This window comes from Grampus griseus, assembly GCF_964374135.1.
Source record: "Grampus griseus genome assembly, chromosome: 3".
In the NCBI taxonomy this organism is placed as follows: Eukaryota; Metazoa; Chordata; class Mammalia; order Artiodactyla; family Delphinidae; genus Grampus; species Grampus griseus.
In genome coordinates this window covers 172444446-172464817 of record NC_139019.1, presented here as the reverse complement: position 1 = coordinate 172464817, position 20372 = coordinate 172444446, and the positions used below count along the sequence as shown (strand labels likewise).

The following is a 20372-nucleotide window of genomic DNA, read 5'->3' as shown; positions in this document are numbered from 1 at the left end:
CCAGGGGGCATCGGGGCGCCGGAGGCGGGAGGCATGCGCCGGTGGTGCCCGTTGATTGGCTGTTCCCTGTCGAGGTGGGGCGGGACAGAGCCGTTGCTTGGGCAACACTGCGAGAATCTAAGCCATCTTTGGGAGGACCCGGAACCTGGGTTTTGTTGTTGTTGTTGTTTAAGGAATAGTCGCCAAATAATTAGGACAGCGTTCTGCAATTTAGAGATTCCTATCCGCGATCTTCATTGATCCAAAGATAGCTCTGGGGAGGGAACTATTACTATCTCCGGTTTATTGTGGAGGAAGCTGAGGTTCAGAGAGGTCAATCAGGTTCCCCAAAGACACACAGCACGAATGTCAGAGAGACTGGAATGAAGGCCCACATCCGTCTGACTCAAAGCCGCAGAGCCAACGGTCAGCTGGATCATTGTGTTTCCTGGACATTTCCCTCATTCACTCTTTCTGGCCTCAGTTTACCCACTAGTTCCCAAGGCCAGGGACGGAGTGGGGCAGAGAGCGCAGACTCACCTCTAACTAAGTTGACTTGATGACAAATGGAATGAAATAATGCTTGGAGCATCTCAGCCCTGGTCTCCAGGGAGATCCCACTCAGGAGTAAGCAGGGCCAGAACTTTAGAATCAGACCTGGAAGGCATGCCTCACCTTATCGTTCAGTTGGGGAAACTGAGGTCAGGGGAGGGAGCGTCTTCTCTGGGATCGGCTGGTATGTGAAGGGTGAGAATAGGCACACATGATGTAACTGCGCTCCAGGCAGCAATCAAAGTGAGTACAAAGGCCTGAGAGACAGGAAAGTTGGAATTGGAGCAGTGTTTGGGAGAGAGGAAGCAGAGACAAAGGTGGAAGGGTGCTCAGGGGCCAGACCACGGCGGGCCTTAGGGGCCTCAGCTCAAGCTGCCACCTGTCCCCAGTTGCTCAGACTTCAGTTTCCCCACTACCCAGAGTGGAGGCCGGACCTGTACTCTGGAAGGGCCAGACTCCTAGGTCTGGACGCCTCTCGCCAGCACATTCCAGATGCAGCTGCCCACGCGGGCCTGTGCACTGTGATGCCACCAGCTGGGAATGTTTTCAACAGACAGCAGCATCCTCCCGAAACCGCCCCAATCCACCCCAAGATGCCCCGGGGGGCCGTGACCTCAGACCTGGCTCATATCTAGGGTTTCCTTCCTGGTGGGGGAGGGGGTCACTGAATCAGCTGGCCCTGGCTCCCCCAAGACCTAGAGACATCCCCTCGTATCCCTGCAGTCTGGCGGAGCCAGGAGCCTGGACTGGAAGCCAAGACTTCTGAATTCTTTTGCCTCAGTTTCCTCTTTTACTCTCTGGGACATCAGATTCCCTAAACCAGTATCTCCCAAGAGCTGGATCCTGGATCTTGACGGTGAGGAAGCCATTCTCCTTTCAGTCCCTGCTCAAACACAGGCGGTCTCAATTGGTGCCACCTGCGTGTTACCCCGTTTCAGCTCCCGGGCTGGGGTCCTGCCAATCGGAGACTTTTGTCACATGGTCTCTTCTCTTTGTATTTCTTCTTGCAGCTTATTGTCAATGTGTCAACGTATGGCACTGGTTTTCCACTCCTGATGGGGATATCAAATTTCCTTGTAAAACTTAAGCATGAAAATACGAATAACACACGAGACAAGTGGAGACAGATGTCCTTAAGAGGGGGTCATGGCATCGAGACGTTGGGGTTTGGGCAAGACTGTGTTTCAGAAGCTGTTCGCGTGTGCTGGGTTCTTCCCCAAAACTTTTCACCCAAATTGAACCAAGAGACGATCGGGTGAACTTAGACATTCTGTGAGACTTCAGAAATGTTGGGGGGAGGGGAGGGATAAACTGGGAGACTGGGATGGACATACACACACTACCATACATAAAACAGAAAACTAGTAAGGACCTACCATGTAGCACAGGGAACTCTACTCAGTACTCTGTAATGACCTATACGGGAAAAGAATCTAGAAAAGAGTGGATATATATATATGTATAGCTGATTCAGTTTGCTCTACACCTGAAACTAACACAGCATTGTAAATCAATTATACTCCAAGAAAAAATTAATAATAATAAAAAAAAGGAGACGTGTTGAGGAAGGCAAGGAATGCTCTCTAAATGGAAAGACACGGCATCAGATTCTGGGGGCTGCCGTAACAAACGACCACAAACTTGGTGCCTAACAACAGAAATTAATCCTCTCATATTTCTGGAGACAAGACATCCAAAATTAGTATCACTAGGATGAAATCAGGGTGTGCACAGAGCCGTGCCCCATCTGGAGGCTCCCAGGGAGGGTCCTTACTGCCTCTTCCAGCTTCTGGGGCTCCAGGCGTCCTGGGCTTGTGGCCATGTCCCTCCCGTCTCTGCCTTCGCCTTCACGTGGCCTCTCCTCCGTGTCTGTGTCTCTCATAAGGGTACTTGTGACTGCATTTAGGGCCCCTAGGATGATCTCATTTGAAAATCTTAATGTAATGGCCGCTGCCAAGACTCTTTATCCAAATAAGGTCAGATTCACAGGTTCTGGGGATTAGAACGTGGACACATGTTTGTGGGTCTTTATTCAGCCAATCACAGAGACAAAGGGAGAACAGAAGGCACTGCATGTGCCCTACCCAGGTTTGGCATGAGAAAAAAATGTATTCAAGGACATAACGGTGACAAGAGGGGGCATTTGAGCGTGGATGAGGAATGAGGTTGCCGCTTGGCTATGACAGAGGACCTTGACATTAGAAGACTCGTCCGGGAATTCCCTGGCGGTCCGGTGGTTAAGACCCCTCGATTTCACTGCCAAGGGTCCGGGTTCGATCCCTGGTCGGTGAAATGTGATCCCCAGCCGCATGGCACAGCCAAAGAAAAAAAAAAAAATACTAGTCCGACCATTTCTGAGGCTGCCTCTCAAATACTCACATACATAAAAAGACCACACGTGTGTATTTTTCAGGTAGAACATGGACAGTGCACACATCAAGAATACAGTTCACGGGACTTCCCTGGCGGTCCAGTGGTTAAGACTCTGCATATCCAATGCAGGGGGCGCGGTTCCATCCCTGGTCAGGGAACTAAGATCCCACAAGGCCGCGTGGGCGCGGCCAAAAAAAAAAGAAAGAAAGAATACAGTTCAATTAATTTTCCAGGACACAGGAGTGTTCCAAAGAAGACCCAGCCCCTGAAACCCCCTCATGTCTCCTATCATTGCCCCTGAGGGCGACACCCATCGGACAGTTCACACCATGGGTTGGTTTTCCAGAATGTCCCATAGATGGACATCTATTGTGTCTGACTGCTTCTCCTCATTCTGTCTCAGTCATCCACATTGTTTTGTATTCAGTGGGTTACTCTTTTTCATGGCTGCATAGTACTCCCCCATGAGTTTGCTGCAGTGTATTTACCCATCCTCCAGCTGACGGAAATCAAAAATAATATGTAGAACTGGGGACTCCCGCAACAGGGCGTTAATTGTGCTGTTCTCACAACTTGTCTGTAGGCTTGACGTCTTCCAGAAAACCACAGGGAGATACCTCTGTACCCAACTAGGATGGCTGCAGTCAAAACGATGGCCAATCACAGCTGCTGGTGAAGAGGTGGGAACACTGGAGCACTCGTGCACAGCTGGTGAGAATGTGAGATGGGGCAGCTGTTGTGGAAGACGTTCTGGCAGCTCCTCAAAAAGCCAACCGGGCTTCCCTGGGGCACAGTGGTTGGGAGTCTGCCTGCTGATGCAGGGGACACGGGTTAGTGCCCCGGTCCGGGAGGATCCCACATGCCGCGGAGCGGCTGGGCCCGTGAGCCATGGCCACTGAGCCTGCGTATCCGGAGCCTGTGCTCCGCAACGGGAGAGACCACAACAGTGAGAGGCCTGCTTACCGCAAAAAAAAAAAAAAAAAAAAGCCAACCATAGAATCACTATGTAACCCAGCAGTTCCACTCTTGGGTATATACATGAGAGAAATGGCGACTTATGTTCACACTTAAACTCGTACACGTCCGCAGTAGCATGATTCACGACAGCCAAAAGGCAGCAACAACCACGTGTCCAGCAATGGATGATGGGTAAACAGAATATGGTCCCTCCACACATGGGAGCATCACTCAGTCATGCGAAGGGGTGAAGCATTGACACTTGATACAATGTGGATGGAAGTTGAACACAATGCTCAGTGAGAGAAGCCAGACACAGAAGGACACAAAGGGTGTGAGTCCATTGATGGGAAACGTCCAGAACAGGCAAATCCACGGAGACAGAGAGTAGATTCGTGGTTGTCAGGGGCTGGGGAGGGGATGAGGGTAACTGCTGATGGGGACGGGGCTTCTCTTTGGGGTGATGGAATGTTCTGGAACTAGACAGAGGTAAGCATTGACAACTCTGTACTGAAAGCATTAATTGCACAATTTCCTGGGTGAACTGGGTGGCATGTGAATTATACTTCAGTGAAGCTGTTGCGAAAAGCACCTGGGGCGCAGCTCTCTCCTCAGGCGTGGGTCCCCTCCGGTCATACAGGGCCCTGGATCTTGTCCTCCTGGCAGGTGGGGTGGGGACAGTCTATGAAGGGAAGACCAAGCTTCTAGCTGGTGGGAGTGGAGGTGTTATTCCGAGTACCCAGTGAGGTTGTGGATTATCTCATTGCATCCTTCCAGCCTTCCCTCTCCTGGCCTATTTTCCACAGGAGGAGGCAAGGCTTGGGGAGGTGATGCCTGCAGGCCAGTCCCCTGGGTGCTGGCCTCAGGGCTCTGAGTGTGGGGAGACAGTCCGGGCTGGATCCCTATCTCAGTCCTGGGGTCCTGGGCTTGGATGTCTGCCACACCCCCTGCTTGGCCCTCCTGGGGCCAGGAAGAGGGATCGGGGAATCCCTGGAGCCACCAGGAAGGCATCCCAGCGACACCGTCTGGCTGGACCGGTTGGCCCCCCAGCAGTCCATCAGGGCAGGGTTGTCACCTTGTCCTCACCCCGGTGCTACTTAAAGGTGCCACCTGCATCCATGGCTGTAGAATTGAGCCACCAGGAGCCAAAAGGCAGGGAGCCTGGGATGTGTCCTGTGTGGGGCCTTGGGGAAATCCCTGCCCCTCCTGGGCCTTGGCTCCCCCACCTGTCAATGATGTCGCTTGGCTCTGAGTCTGTGAAGGTTTACTGCACTCACCTCGCAGGGCCCAGGGCACTGGGTGGGTGTGTCTGTAACAGGGTGGCCCCATTCCTACCACCTTGGACATGCAGAGATGGATGCTGGGGACAGGGTGCTGGCCTTGGTCATCAACCCGGTCCCCATCAGCTGGCCTCGGACATGCCCAACTGTCCATCCTCCCATCGGCCACCTTGCTGCCCAACACCTGTGTGCACAGCATATGCTCCAACAGTTCCCCTGCCCCTCCACCCACACTTTCCCCCAGGCCCACCCCTCAGCAAAGCCGCATGCCCCCTGGACCTGGCTCTCAGGAAGCTCTAGTTGGAAGGGTAGACAAGCCCCCCGGGGCATTCCCTGTTCAGGGGCCTGGCTGGCAAGGACAGGCACTCGGGCCAGAACTTCCATCCCAACCTCTGACCCCTGGGCAGTTCCGTCTCTCCCTGTCTCTCTGTCTCTCACACATCTGTCTGTCTCTGTCTCTGTCTCAGCCATCTCTGCCTGTGCAGTCTCATAGACTCTGTCCCTCCATCTTAGTCTCTGTCTATCTCTGCCTCTCAGTCTCTTGTCTCTGTCTTTCTCTGTTTCTGGCTCTTTTTTTTTTTTTACCCTTTTAAAAAATTGATGTGTAGTTAATTTACAATGTTGTGTTAGTTTCAGGCATACCGCAAAGTGATTCAGTTATACATATATACTATTCTGTTTTGGATTCTTTTCCATTATAGGTTATTACAAGGCCTGTGCTGTACACCTGGCTCTTTTTTTTTTTTTGCGGTACACGGGCCTCTCACTGTTGTGGCCTCTCCCGCTGTGGAGCACAGGCTCCAGACGCGCAGGCTCCGCGGCCACGACTCACGGGCCCAGCCGCTCCGCGGCATGTGGGATCCTCCCGGACCGGGGCACGAAGCCGTGTCCCCTGCATCGGCAGGCGGACTCTCAACCACTGCGCCACCAGGGAAGCCCACTGGCTCTGTCTTTATATCTCTCTGTCTCTGGCTCTGTCTCTCCCTCTCTTTGGCTCTGACTCCCGCCGTGTCTCTGTGGCCCGCCTCTCTCACACTCCCGCAGCCCCTGCAGGCCAATCTGGCTACTCACGGACAAGCACCGCCCTCCCCGCCCCGCAAGGCAAACAAACACGCGTGGAGGCCGGAGTGTTTTCCCGAATGGGCCCCGCCCTTGTACTGGCCCCACCCCCGTGGGGAGTCATCCCGCCCCCTGCGGCTCTGGCCCCGCCCCCCAGGAGCCGCATTGGCCTGTCCCAGACTCTGCAGGGCGGTCAGGCCGCCCTGACCACGGCCCCGCCCAGCATCCTGGCCCACCCACTGTGGCTCTGGCCCCGCCCCCAAGGCGCCCTATTGGCCCCGTCGGGCACTCTGCCCCCCATCTCGGAATGGCAGAGCCGCGGACGCGCGCGGGGAGTCAAGACCAGGCGGCGGCGAGCGGGGCGCGGGGCCATACGCGGCCGCCTGTGGCTGGGCCTGGCGTGGCTACTGCTGGCACGGGCGCCCGGCGCCGCGGGGACCCCAAACAGTCCGCGGAGACCACGCAGCTACATGCATCTGGAGGGCGACGTGCGCTGACGGCGCCTCTTCTCCTCCACCCACTTCTTCCTGTGTGTGGACCCCAGCGGCCACGTGCAGGGCACCCGCTGGCGCGACAGCCCTGACAGTGAGTAGCCGGGGGCGCTGCGCGGGGGCAGGGGTACAGGGCAGATAGGCGGACAATAACAGCAAAGGCAGCAGTAGTAGCAGCAGTGAACTGGGCCCTCTCTCACTTGAGGGAGGGTCCGGAGGCTTCTCTGGCCGTGTGGCGTCAGCCAAGTCATTTCCTGACTGGGGCCTCAGTTTCCTCAACTGTAAAATGGGGTCCAACTCACTTGGAAGGAGGGTTGGACAGTTGGGGTGAAGGTCACAGGGGAAGCTCCCAGCTCTGGTCCTGGCTCAGCAGAAGGGTCTTTGTGAGATAATTGACGTTGGGGTCACAGGACCCATTTACAGAGGGGAAGCTGAGGCTCCCGGAAGGGCCCCCGTGGGCCCAGTACATAATGAGATGGGGGCAGAGCTGGGTTTGAACTCTGAACTCCCCACCCTGCAAAACAAAACTCAGGACCTGCCAGAGTTGGGGACCCCTCTATGTCTTCCTAGACACCCATTTGGCAGATGAGGAAACTGAGGCACAGAGAGGGCAAATGACCTGCCTGAGGTGGGAGGTGGGGGCATGGAGCTAGGGCTCCAAAGTGCCCAGAACCTCATCGAGTTGGAGTCATATCCCTGCTGCCCTGCCCAGCAAGCAGTAGGTGCTCAATAAGTGTTTGTGGAATGTATGAGGCAAGAGGAGATGAAGGGACAAAGAAGGAGGAGGAGGTTGGTGATAAGTGGGAGACCAGGGCGGTCGGTGACCCCAGGCTTGTCTCAGTCTCCCCACATTTTTGAGGCTGGGCAGGGGAGCGGGGGAGCTGAGCCATTGCTGGCCACTGCCTGAATCACCACCATTAGGGCAGATAATCACCCCTGCCCTTCCCACCTGCTTTCATCTGGGGCTCTCAAGGCCCTCATTAGGCTAACTGGACGAGGGCAAGGTCAGGGGGAGTGGCTGGGCCGGTTGCTCAGTGCTGGGCCTGGCCAGGAAGGGTGGCCTCGGGCTGGGGGTGAGGTCTGGCTCTGCTGGGTGACCTGGGACAGTCAGTGCTTCTCTCTGAGCCTCGGTTTCCCCATCTGGGCAGCGATAAGGGTGACAATGAGGAGGTGGGCTTGAGTTGAGCCTCATAAAGAAGGAGCTGGCCATGCACAAGAGGAGCTGAGTGCCTGACCCAGGAAATAGCAGGTGCAAATGTCCTGTGGGACATGAGGTGAGCTGCCCGTCACCTGAGGCATCCAAGTCCAGAGTGAACACCAGAGGGCAAGGCCTTGACTCCAGATTAGGCCCCAGTGCCTGGGTGTGGCTCAGAGAGTGTGGACTGGGGCTTGTCCCCCAGCTCTGCTTCACTGGATAGGAAACATCAGCTCAGATGGGGCAGGGCTCGCCCAGGGTCATCCATCCACACACAGGGCCCGAGAAACTGGCTCTGCCACTTCTCAGGCCTCAGTTTTCCCCTGTGGGCACGGTCCACACCTCCCTCCAGGGGCTGCTGTGTGGGCTTGGTGGGATACAATGCCTGGCATACAGTTGGCACTCAAGCAGTGTTAGCGGGTATCATGGATGCGAACACACTGTGCTTTAAACACCCTGTGTCCCACCCCCAGGCCGTTGCCTGGGCCGTACCTCCTGTCTGGAATTGTCTCCCCCATAACCGGCCACGGCCGTGGCTAGCCGAGCTGTCAGGGTCGTTGCCGGGGGTCTACATCTGATAGCAGCAGCTCACCTGGCAGGCACTCACCTCCTCTGGCTTGGTTTTCTCATCCCTGACTAACGGGGCCCTCCCCTGGGCTCCCCGTTGCCCTCCAGAGAAAACCCTGAGCTCTCCCCAATGACTTCCCCCGACCCATCAGGGCCAGTCCTGCCTCAGGCCTTCCCCCTGGCCTGGTGTCCTTCCTCCCCCACCCCGTCACTCCCACGGCCACGGCCACTCCCACGGACCTGCGTGGTCCCTGGTGCATCCCCACGCCCAGCACAGGGCCAGGAGCACGGTAGGTACTTGGGGAATGTTCCCCACACGAATGAATGAATGAAGAGCGGGGTGGGTGGGCAAGTGGGTGGTGGGCGGGCCCTGACCCAGCCCCTCCCCTCAGGCGTCTTCTTCGAGATGCGCTCCATCCGCGTGGGCGTCGTGGCGCTCAAGGCCGTGAACACCGGCTTTTATGTGGCCATGAACCGCCGCGGCCGCCACTCCGGGTCGGTGAGTGCAAGTGCGCGGGGCGGGCTGGGGTGCGTGGGGCGCGCCCGAGTGGGGGCGTGGCCAGGGGCGTGGCCAGGGCCGCTGTGAGCGGGTCTGCGCTAAGTTCCGGGAGCGCATCGAGGAGAAGGGCTACACCTACGAGTCCGTGCCCTGGCGCCACCGCGGCCGGCCCATGTTCCTGGCGTTGGACGGGCGGGGGGCCCCGGGGCGCGGGGTCCGCACGCAGCGACACCACCCGTCCACGCACTTCCTGCCCGTCCTGGTCTCCTGAGGCCCAGGATCCATGAGTGACGGCTGGACCGAGATTCCAGGAGGCGCGCGAGCCGGGCGGGCAGCTGAAGACCGTGGCCGGGGAAGGCCCGATCCGGGCGAGCCCGTGTCTGGTTACTCAGTGGTTTCACATGCGTTGAGCGCCTGCTGTGCTGGGCACTGGGGACACCACCGGACCCCACAGACGCGGCCGGCCCTCAGGGAGCCCCTGAGTCTGAGGGGACACTGAGCTGAGCAGGGGCCATAGGAGTCTAGTCACAAGCTGGGGTCAGGGAGGCTTCGACAAAAGCACCTGCCAGGCGGGAGACGGGAACTCGGCCACGCGGGGGCCGGGTCTGGGAGGGCACTGCAGGCTGGGCACAGCCAAGCAAAGGCTCGGACCTGGGAACTCATTGGGGTGCCTGGGGCAGCGAGGAGGTGAGGGAGCCTGGGGAACACCGACCCGCCACAGACTGGCAGGGCCTGGTCCTGGGCCACCGAGCACGTGTCACCTCATGAGGCAGAGGGGACTTCGCAGGTGGGATTAAGTTAAGGCCCCTGAGATGGGGACGACCCTGGATTCCCTGAGGGGCCCAGCATCATCCCAGGGTCCTTATTAGAGGGAGGCTGGCTGGAGGGTCAGAGGCAGAGAGAGACGGGAGATGCTGCGCTGCTGGCTGTGAGGATGCAGGAGGGGCCGCGAGCCAGGGGTGCGGCGCCTCTAGAAGCTGGAAAAGGCGGAACCGATGCTGCCCTGGAGCCTCTGGAGGAACCAGCCCTGCCCACGCCTGCATTTAGCCCCTAAGATGTAAATTGTGACCCCAGGACTGATATGATAAGCGTGTTGTTTTAAGTCACCAAGTTTTGGTGAGTTGTCACAGCTGCCCTTGGAGACGCGAACACGGTGTCCTCAGAGCCCCTCAGATCCGGCAGGGTGTACAGGCTGGGGTGGGGGTGGGGCGTGATCAGCCTCCTGGGGGTTGATCTTCCTCCGAGTTGCAGGGGTGGAGCCAAGAGGGTGCAGGGGAGGCTCCCACCCCTCCCAGCAGCCAGCTTCCACTTCAGAGACAGAAGACCAATATGGGGGGCACTTCCCAGGGCGCAGGCTGGACACTCACCGGCCGAGGCAGCCGTGTGACCCTGATGGGGGACAGCCTGTGGATGACACGCCAGCTGCGGGGGCTCGGCCGGCTCACCTCCCCGGCCCGGGGCTGCGCCCCCCGACGCACACAAGTAACACGCCAACCACCTGCTTTTCTTTCTAAGTAGATGTATTTTTAAATAGCTTTCAAGATACACATATTTTCTCCTTTAAAAAACGTCTGTCAGAGCAGTTTCGTCCTTGTTTTGCTGGTCATCCTGGTGGTCCCGGGGCCCCGAGCTTGGAGTGGGGCGCAACGGCCTGTCCACGCGGTTGGGACCCCAGCCGAGCGACTCCACCCTGTCTCTCCACAGATCATGCAGGGCCGCGAGTGAGCTCAAACGTCCATTTATTTCAAAGCAGTAATAATTTAAAATTATAAAAACCTTTCTGCCGTCGAACACGTAGAGGGTGAGGTCAGAGACAAACAGGAAGGGAGTCAGACGGCCCAGGCGGCATGTGCCTAGCCTGGCCCGCCCGGCCCTGGGGAGGCCGGGCTCCCTCAGCAGCCGGGAGGGGCGGGTCCTCCAAGCCTGTGCCGCGGGGGGGCCCCCGGCGGCACCGCAGTCCGTGGGCGCGAGGGGTGCGGGAGTCCGCGGCATCCGCAGTCCCGACCCGCAGCCCGGTGCTCGCCCTGGGGGTCGGCTGGGACGCTCAGGAGCTGCTGGCTGGGTTCTCGTTACCGGGCGAGCTGGAGGAGGACGACGAGGAGGAGGAGAAGCTCACGCCCGCCAGGCCCGGGGGGTCGGTGGCCGTGTTCTGTCCTGTGAGGCTCTTTCGGCAGACGGGGCAGCTGTCGTGCTTTGTGGGAACAGAGGGGAGAGGGGAGCTGTTCAGAGGTGGGCGGGGCGGGGAGGGTCCCGGGCCGGCCCGCCGCTCACCTGCTCCAGCCAGGGCACGATGCAGCCGTCGTGGAAGAGGTGGTTGCAGGGCAGCTGCCGCACGCGCTCGCCCAACCCGTAGTCGTCCTTGCACACGGGGCACTCCAGCCCGGAGCCTGTGGGAGCGGGCAGGCCATGGGGCTCTCAGGGGGGCTTCTCTGCAGCCCCCGCCAGAGGTGTCCCAGGGGATGGAGGGCACACTGGCCTCCGGACCACTGAGAAGGCTGGGCATAGGCGCGTACCTACGTGCTCCTCGGTCACGGGGATGGTGGGGAGGGCCTGGATTTTCTCTTTGTCTGCGGGTGGGGGACCCGTGTTTTCAAACTGATTGAGGAGCTGAAACACAAGAGGCCAGAGTGCCGGGAGCTTGTTGGCGGGCGGGCAGGGCCCTCGCCCCACGGGGCTCTGAAATGCAAGGCTGGGTTACCTGCAAAAGCACCGAGGCCCCGTTTGTCCTGGCCCGACCCCCTCAGGGGTCAGAGGTCAGCTGCCCCCAGGAGGCCCAGCCCCGGGCTTCTGCCCACTCTTCTCATCTAGTGAGCGTCACTTCACAGCCGGGGCCGGCAGGCACCTCCCACGGCCGAGGCACCTCCCCAAATCCTCGCGCGGCTACAACCAGGGGACCAGGCGCCAGTGACAAAAATGCTCAGTGGAAGGCCCCAAGGTGGTCACGTCCCCACCTCACAAGTGCCACCAGGGACGCGGACGTGGGAGACGACACCCCGTCCTCCAGGGAGCACGGGCCTATAAAGTCGTCGTGCCCAGTGCCAGCCCCAGGGAGGCCCCTGTACCTGCGTGATGATCGCATCCAGGCCGTTGGCCCCCCAGGCGTAGTCCATTGGGTTTGAATGCAGGACGCCCCTGGGCAAAGAAGTCTGGGGTTCAAGTGGCAGAGGGGCCGGACAGGGCACAGGGGGACCCCCCCAGCTACTCACCAGGGGCCCAGGCCCAGGTTGGGGATGGTGGCCGGGGTGATGATGCCGTTGACCAGCTGCTGGATGATCCTGGAACAGAGCAGCCAGGCCCAAGGTTAGCGCCCTCCCAGGGAGGGGCCGGCGTCAAGGGGCTGGCTTTTCAACTGGTAATAATAAGAACCAAACACGAAAGGCGCCCAAAGGCAGTGTCTCCTTGAGGGCTGCATGGCACCTGTCAATGCACGACTGCATCCAACTCTCATTTTGCAACCTGGGGAAAGCACCGTGGGGGATCCCAGGGGCTTGAGGAACCGTGGGATCAGCCCGGCTGTTCGCGGCGGCCCTGAAACGTGCCGGCTGAGGTCACAGTGAGCCAAGGCTGTGTCCTGAGCTGGACAGGCCTCGGCCTACCTGCAGTCAAGTTCCATCTACAAAGACCCACGAAAGCTCAGCCCCGACTCCTGCAGGGCTGGGACGGGCCTACTAGGTCCTCCTGTCCTCATGACCCCGCACGCGGGAGGGGCAGGGACACTGGACACCGCATACCACTGCTCGCCTGCACCCGGGACGGCTCGTCTGGGCGTGGACCAGCGCATCTCAGCAGATGAAGATGCCCATGGGGCGGAGGCCCCTCTGAGAAGGACGATTGGGGGCGGGGGCGGTGGGGGAGGGCAGGCAGGCAGTGGGCACACAGCTCCTCGGGCCAGCCGGACCCACCGGGGAACTGCCCTGCCCAGGGGACAGCCCCTGAGCCAGCACCCACACCTCCGTGCCCACAGAACCTCCTGGAAGGATAGCTGGCTGCTCTGCCTGAGCGGGGTGGGGCGGGCTCGAAGCCCCGAGCGTCCCGCCCGCGGCCGCCCCCGGGCCCCCTCACCCTTCCAGCGTGGGGACGCCTTCGTGCCGGCCGGTGGTCCGCCTCGCGGTGAGGCGGGCGCGGGGCTGCCGGGCGCCGTACCGGTGCCGGGAGTGCTGCTCTCTCTCCCGCCGGCTCTCGGGGTCCCTGCCGTCGTCGGCCTGTGCCCCGGGGGGGAAGGTGGGAATCTCGAAGCTGTCATCAAAGATGCCGAAAGCAAAGTGCCCGTAGCCCTGCGGCAGCGTGAACAGGGGCTGGTCCACGTTCTGCGGAGAGGAGGGCCGTGACCGCGTGGATGGGGGCGCGGAGGGGGCGGGGGCAGGGAGAGAGGCCACTGCTCACCGCTCACCTCGAACGGCTGCCGGCTCTGGTCCGTGGGGGCTGTGGAGGGGGCCGAGCCATTCTCTGCACTCCTGGGAGGACAGGCGCCGTCAGCAGTGGGACAAAAGCAGGACCCCCCCCCACCCATGGGCCTCAGGCCGCCTTCCACAGCCCCTGCCCAGGGCCTGAGGCAGGAGGCTGAGGAACCTAAGGGCGGAGGTCCAGCCCAACCCCCACCCAGGTCCAGCCGCTGGCCCTCGTCACGGCCCCCCCGTCCCCCCTACCAGGTTCGGCCAGCGCACCCTCGGGCCAGGGGTCTGTGCCGGGGGCAGCCTTACCTGGTCTCTTCTGGAAGCTCCTCGATAAAGCCAGACTCGCATCTTGGGCAGATGTAATCCTGCAGGAGGAGAGGGCAGCGAGCGTGATCTCTGGGCTGTGGTAGGGCCAGCATGGGCGTCATCTCAAGGCCCTGGGTGTGAACCCGCCAGGTCCGGCCGGGCCGCCCCGGGCAGGGCTGGCGCACAGACGCCCTTGCCCTTGGCTACGGCCTCCGATGCTCCCCTCGCAGGTGGCCTCCTCGACCTCCCATGTCCCCGAGTCCATCAGCCGGTGCTCCCCACAGTGACAGAAGTCACAGTTTCAGGGCCTCCAGTCAGCCGCATCCATCAACAAGCTAGTTGACGTGGGTTCAGCAAACTCTCCCAACTTGGGGGACACGAGAGTGTTCTGTGACACCCTCACCCACACTCGCACAAAAAGGAGGGCAGGGAGAGTGACTAGCGGGGCTCCAGGACTATCTGGGCCTCGGAGCAGATCTGCTCCCAGGAAGGTGGCCACCAAGGGCGGGAGGCACCACCCAGGCAGAGGGACCGGCCTGCGGAACATTCTGGCAGCCCCAGCATGCAGCCCATGACACCAGGCTGGAGCTCGACTCCATCCACACCGGCCACCTGCCCTCCCAGCCCTTGCTTTCCCCAGGCCGGACAGCCAGCGGGCAGAGACCATGATGTTCCAAGGCAGCGGAGAGGGGGACCTGCCCCAGGGACGGCAAGACGTCTGAGCACCAAAGCCGCCACTCTGGCCCAGAACCGGGCCCAGGCCACACGTGTCCCAAAGCCACGCAAACAGGGCGCTGAGCCGCGAGCGTGAGGTCCTTCCACCCGAGGCCAGCCGCGTACCCACGGGGAGAGGCGCGGTTCCTGGGGGCAGAGGGCACCGCTGGCCTTGCCACCCTCTGCGGGGAGCGACGCCGGGGTGCAGCGGGCACGGCCCACCCTGCGGACGGCGGGACCATCACGGTGCATACCGTGTCCCCCCACGTGCCCCGCTCCAGAAAGCAAAGGAAGGTCGAGGATCAGAGGACGCTGTCTGAGCCACGGGGAGGCGGCTGGAGCTGCACAGGTGATGGGGACTTGTATCCAGAATACCTACAGAACTCTCACAATTCAACAACGAAAAGACAAACACCCTGGTTAAAAAACGGCCAGACAGAATGGCAGTGTGATGAACTGGAAGATCGGGATTGACATACGTACACTAACATGTATAAAATGGATAACTGATAGGAACCTGCTGCATAAACAAATAAAAATAAAATTCAAAACTTCAAAACAAACACAAAAACCGGACAGAGGATCAGAACAGACGTTTCTCCCAAGATAGACAAGTGGCAACAAGCCAAGAACAGACACACAACACAGGCAACAAGGAAACGCAACCTGAAACCAGCAGGACACACTTCACACCTGCCCCGGACGGCTGGACCCACAAAGCCAGCAGGGACCAGTGCGGGGAGGAGCTGGAGGAATCGGAGCCCCTACATGGCCGGTGGGGGCGTGAAACGGGGCAGCGTCCTCGGAAAACAGCCACAGTCACCCCACGACCCTGATTCCACAGCCAGGTGCCCACCAGAGGCAACGGAGACGCACGTCCACAGCAGCCAAAGGTGGACACAACCTAAGTGTCCACCAGCGGATGACGGACAAACACCACATGGTCCCTCCACACACGGGAGCATCACTCGGCCACGTAAAGGGGTGAAGCCTCGACACTCACTACCACGTGGATGGACCCTGACAACAGGATGCTCAGTGAGAGAAGCCAGACACAGAAGGACACACAGTGTGTGATCCATTGATGGGAAACGTCCAGAACAGGCCAATCCACAGACACAGAGAGTGGACTAGTGGTTGTCAGGGGCCGTGGTGACAGCTGATGGGCACAGGGCTTCTGTTTGGGGTGATGGAATGTTCTGGACTTGGACAGAGGTGACTGCTGGCTTCAGGACTCTGAGTGGACTGAACACACCAACGTGTATGCTTTAAGTGGGTGGTGTATCGCAATAATGCTGAGCCAGAAACAACAGGGATGGCAGTGCTCTGCCCTCCTGAGCAGGGGCGAGGGGCCCAGGGGAGGCTCCCCTACACAGTGAGTGGCCATGACAGTAGTCACTGGCGTGGGATTTCCAGGGCCGGCGGGGACATCACTCAGGGGCTCCTCCTAAGGCCCCCCAGCCAGCCCTCAACCTGTTGTTTATTTCAACGTTTCACAGGATGCAAAACGTGGCCACAGGAGGCTTTGTGATGGGTGACCAGGGTTCTCACCCCCTCTGCCCAGCCCCCATGGGGAGGGCAATGGACACAGGCAAACGTGGCTGCAGGTGAGTCTGTGGTGACCGAGGTTAGGAAGCTGGGAACCAGACGGCCCCTGAACACAAGCTCACAGGCAAGCTAGGACTCTGGCCTGCCCACACCACCAGGGTCTGATCTAGGTCAGCAGGCAGGTCCAGAACCTCACTGGAGCCTGGCAGAACCCCCGTGAGAAGCATCTCTCTCTCTCCTGGGGACCCTGCCTGCCCCAGGCCCGCACCCTGCCCCAGGGTGAGCCTGGAAGAGCCAGGGCGGGGCCGGTGCCACACCCTGCTGGAGATCGGGCACCCCCTCTTCCACTCTTGAGGCTCGCCACTGCTCCTGGGTGCCTGAAAGCCTGTCACCTCGCCATTCTCTGGAGTCCCTGTGTCTCCCTGAGCCCAAGTGCTCCCCACCTCACCTTGCAGCCCCAGAACAACCCAGCCCGGCCACGCCCACTCCCAGCTCCGCCCATCTCTGGGCCTCTGCCATCCCCTGTCCCCTGTGTCCCCTCGATCCGAGCAGATATCTACCTGGCTTGCTCCCTCTTGGAAGCTGGGTCTGCTCAAACATCACCTCCCGGCTGCAAGCCTCGGTCTCCCCATCTGCAAATGGAGGGTGGCCTCAACCCCAGGCTCTGGAATCCGGCAGCCGCGGCTGTCCTGCAGCTCAGTGCTGGCTGTGGTCAGGCCCTGCTCTGCGCCCTCCATCCTTGGAGAGCCCCACGCCCTGAGACTGAGTGGCCTGGCTGAGCAGTGCTCGCCCCGCACCCAGGGATTCAGGCAGGGCCCCGGGCTCTGCTCGCAGGCGGTGGGGAAGGCCCAGACCCTGATCTTCCAATGCTCTCCTCCAAGGGCGTGTCCCTGAGATTTTTATTACATCACTGTGTAATAAAAGCGGTGGAAACCCTGGGATGGAGTGCTCGCCCCCCACAGGGCAGGGCCTGTCTCCCTCGTAGAACCCTAGCTCGTGAGCACCTGTTCCTAGCCGAAGACTCCTCATCTTGAGGAGATGGCCGGCAAGAGGGCCATCCAGTCATCATCACCACGGCAACAGCCGCAGACCGGCAGACGAGTGCTACAGTGCTACGTTTACTGAGCGTTTGCTCCCTGTGCTCGGCCAGCTGGGGCCCTCAGAGACAGGCCTCACCCTTCACGCGCCCTTTCACACCACGTGCAGACCCAGGGTCCCCGGCCAGGCGCGTGTGGTGAAGCCGGGGACGCTGAGGTGGGAGCTGGAGAGATGCTGGCCTCGGCGGGCCCAGGGCCCCCAGAAAGGGTTGGGGCGCAGAGCTGCGGGGGGTATGTGAGCTCAGGTCCAGATACAGACCTGACGAGACTCCCCACGCCCCTGCAGCCCCTCGTGCTCCCAGCCTGACCTCACCAGCCCACAGACCCCAGGGGCAACCCTCCTCAGATGTCACTGGGCCCACCCAGACCCCGTGGGCAAGTGCCCCTGCCCCGCAGCACTCTCTTCTGCGTCTTAGCAGCTGCCACACAAAGCGCATTCACGCCCCTCTGTCCTCCCCAGCGTCTGTGAGCCCCACGCATGCTGCTGAATGCCGGGGTGCAGCACCGTCCCGGGGCCTCGCATCACCTGGGGCCCGCTAAGTGCCGGCAAGCGCCCATCGACGTGACACATGGGCCCACCCTGCCGGGGGTGCGCCTCACTTCAGCCTCCAACGGCGCCGGGAGGCTTGGAGGTGCAGCCGGGGAGCCCCACAGTGTGGCTCTGTCTGGCACCCCTCGTCCAGCCGCCCCTCCGGGGCTCAGCCCCCTGCTGCACCCCCAGACTCCCGCCCTGTGGGGCAGCCCTCATCTCTGGGCCCCTGGGTCTCAACTCCAGGCGCAGGGCTGAGCCTCCCTGGGCCTCGGCAGCAGCGGGGGAAATGGGCGCCCTCGGCAGCAGCACAGCACGCCGGGTGGGTGGGGGCCCAGCCTGCTCCCCAGCGGCTCTGTGTGGAGGACAAGGTGCGGGTGCACAAGGCTGGGGACACACACGGGCCTTCTCTCCTCACCCTGATGGCCCTCCGAGGCAGCTGCCAGGTCCTGTCCCCGTCCTCCGACCCTGCTCAGGGACACTTCTGAGAGGAAGACAGGGGTCATCCACAGGACAGCAGGCCTCAACAAGGCCACCCGTGGTGGTGGGCCAAACCCCAAACACCACCTGGTCCGCCCACCCGCGGGGCCCGCCCACGGACGCCCCATGTCCACCTCGTCCCTGGTGCTCCCGTTTCCTGGGGGAATCGAGTCTGGGCCTGCGCACCTGCGCAGAGGCCTCCGGATCGGCCAGCCGGTCCGGTTCCTGCTCCCACACGCCCGCTCCAGGCAGGCACCAGCCCCTCCCCGGCTTCCCGGGCCCCCCCTGCCCACGCGTGCCCGTCAAGCACAGGGGTGCCCTCGCCAACCCGTCTGACAGGCGAGGAGACCGAGGCCCAGGGCGTCTGGGCTGCTGGGAGGAAGCCTGCGGGCAGAGGGCCGCGACAGCAGGTCAGGAGGAGCAGCTCAACACCAGCCAGCGTCTCACTGCACACCAACCTCGGGTCGGTTTCCCGTGAACAGAGGTCCGTGCTGGCGGGCGGCCGGGGCTGGGGGGCAGGGGTGGTGGCGGGGAGCGCAATTGCTGGTGGGGCACTTCCAACGTCACCACGTTAAGAGCCCACCTTCCTGCCCCCGAGAACACCAAGTGCGCCCCTTACTCATAAACAGACACCCACTCTACTGGGCGTCTTCCAATCCCGTCCCAAACTCCACGCCGGTCCCCTCCCTGCCATTATTTGCGCTTAACAGAATTTACCAAGTTCCCGATCAAATATTTGCCAATCGCTTGTTCAGCGTTGGCTCCCTATAAACTGGGAGGGCAAAGGTCATGGCTACCTTGTCACCACTGGATCCTGTGACTAGGAAAAACCCCGCTAGCCCAGTGACAGTCGGAAAAGATCAGGGTCCTTCGGGGCCAGGACCCGGGCCCCAGGCTGGCCCCAGGAGGGGAGGCCAAAACAGCTAGCAACACAGACTGCTCGGCCCCAGGCTTCCGATGGCTCTGGACAGGCCACTCTGGGGTAAGCCTGAGACCCAGGGCCTGTCCAGGGCTCACAACAGCTGCGAGGGGCTGCGTGCAGCTCCTCCAGGCTGGGGACTGTCCTGCGACCAGCCCCTTCCTGCCAGTCGAGGAAACCAGACCCATTGCTGGGGCGTGCAGGGAGCCGGAAGACGCAGAAGGAGGACTTCTTCCGGGACGCTGGAGTGGGGGAGTGGGGCAAGTCTTAGCTCCTCAAGTCTGCTCATGCACCCAGGGTTTCGATTTATGCACCCCCGCCAAGCCCCTTGCCTCTGGAAGCCACACCACCTCTACCCTTTCTCTCCTCCTGGGCCCAGGCACTCCTCTCCCCTCCAAACCCTGACTCTAGCTCAGTCTCCTCTGAAGCTGGGATTATGTCCACCAACTCCTCCTACCTCCCCCAGGAAAGCCCACAGCTGCAAAGGCAGGACTAAGAGCCTGGCTCTAAAATCAACCAGGTGACCAAGGAGAGCTGGTACTCTATCAATCGTTGCCACCTGCAGCTCCTTCCCCTGGTCAACCGCACCGCCCGCTTCTTGCTCCCCGGGAGCTAGCCGAGCGGCAAATGCCGGGAGCGGGGCCGCCGTGCCTTCAGTCTTCCACCCGTGCAGCGGGGGAGGGTCGGCCGGGAGCTGGGGCACTGATCCCATCCTGGACCTACCGACTCGGAACTTCCGGGATGAGAGGTCTGGAAACCGAGCCTTTCACGAGCAGCCCTCCCGCGGCCTCCACCCGGGCGAGGGCGCAGGGCCCACCTGGGTGCAGGCCCCCACCCCCGGGAGGCAGAAGAACGCAGGATTGGGCCGCCGTCGGGCCCGGGAGAGCGGCGACTCCCTCCCACGAGGCGGCCGCGGCGCCGACCGCGCTCGGGGCCGGCCCCGTTCCCTCCCGGCCGCCGGCCCAGCTGCGCCACCAGGGCCGCCCGCTTCCGGGCCCTCCGCGGGGACCTCAGTTTCCCCGTCCGAGCCAGCTCGCCTCAGGCTGAGGCAAAGGCCCCCGCCCGCCTGGCCTGGGCCTCACCGGCAGGCGCGGCACGATCTCGACCGAGCAGCAGTGACAGAAGTACCGTCCGGGCTGCGGTGACGCCTCGGCCATGGCCACCGCCGCCTCCTCCGCGCCGCCCGCCCCCCGCGCGGCACTCGCCGCCCGCCGCCGGCCGTTTGCTGCTCCCTCGCCGGCCGACGCTCCCGCGCACGCTCACGCAAGGCACGCAGGGCACGCACGGCGTGAGACAGGGAAGGGCGGCGGAAGCGGAGCAGGCAACGCACGCGGCGGGCGGTGGCCCGGGCGACGGTGGCTGCCGAGGGGCAAACTAGGAGCGGGCGCAGGGCCGGGGCGGGGCCAGGCTGTGGGGATGGCAGGGGGGCGGGT

General features: G+C 61.5%; 2 protein-coding genes across 4 annotated transcripts; one reads left to right on the top strand and one right to left on the bottom strand.

Annotated features, from left to right (window-relative positions):
- Window positions 1-6280: 6280 nt before the first annotated feature.
- On the top strand, window positions 6281-9223 carry FGF22 (fibroblast growth factor 22; the record flags this gene model as incomplete). The annotated part of the gene is given in 4 exon segments (XM_082650420.1): window positions 6281-6694; window positions 6698-6785; window positions 8846-8952; window positions 9032-9223. Coding segments are annotated over 4 exon segments (801 nt in total).
- Window positions 9224-10465: 1242 nt separating this feature from the next.
- RNF126 (ring finger protein 126) lies at window positions 10466-20169 on the bottom strand. Of its 3 annotated transcripts, none has more exons than XM_082650571.1 (9): window positions 20022-20169; window positions 13653-13711; window positions 13343-13406; window positions 13015-13259; window positions 12159-12227; window positions 12015-12084; window positions 11466-11559; window positions 11224-11339; window positions 10466-11143 (listed from the first exon to the last, which is right to left on the bottom strand). In XM_082650571.1, exons 1-9 carry the CDS (start codon window positions 20094-20096, stop codon window positions 10997-10999), a joined length of 939 nt encoding a protein of 312 aa, XP_082506697.1. In that variant the 5' UTR covers window positions 20097-20169; the 3' UTR covers window positions 10466-10996. The 3 variants fall into 3 exon arrangements, with proteins under 3 accessions (XP_082506697.1, XP_082506698.1, XP_082506699.1); XM_082650572.1 differs by having other exon boundaries at window positions 13015-13226; XM_082650573.1 differs by having other exon boundaries at window positions 13015-13154.
- Between the last annotated feature and the right edge of the window lie 203 nt (window positions 20170-20372).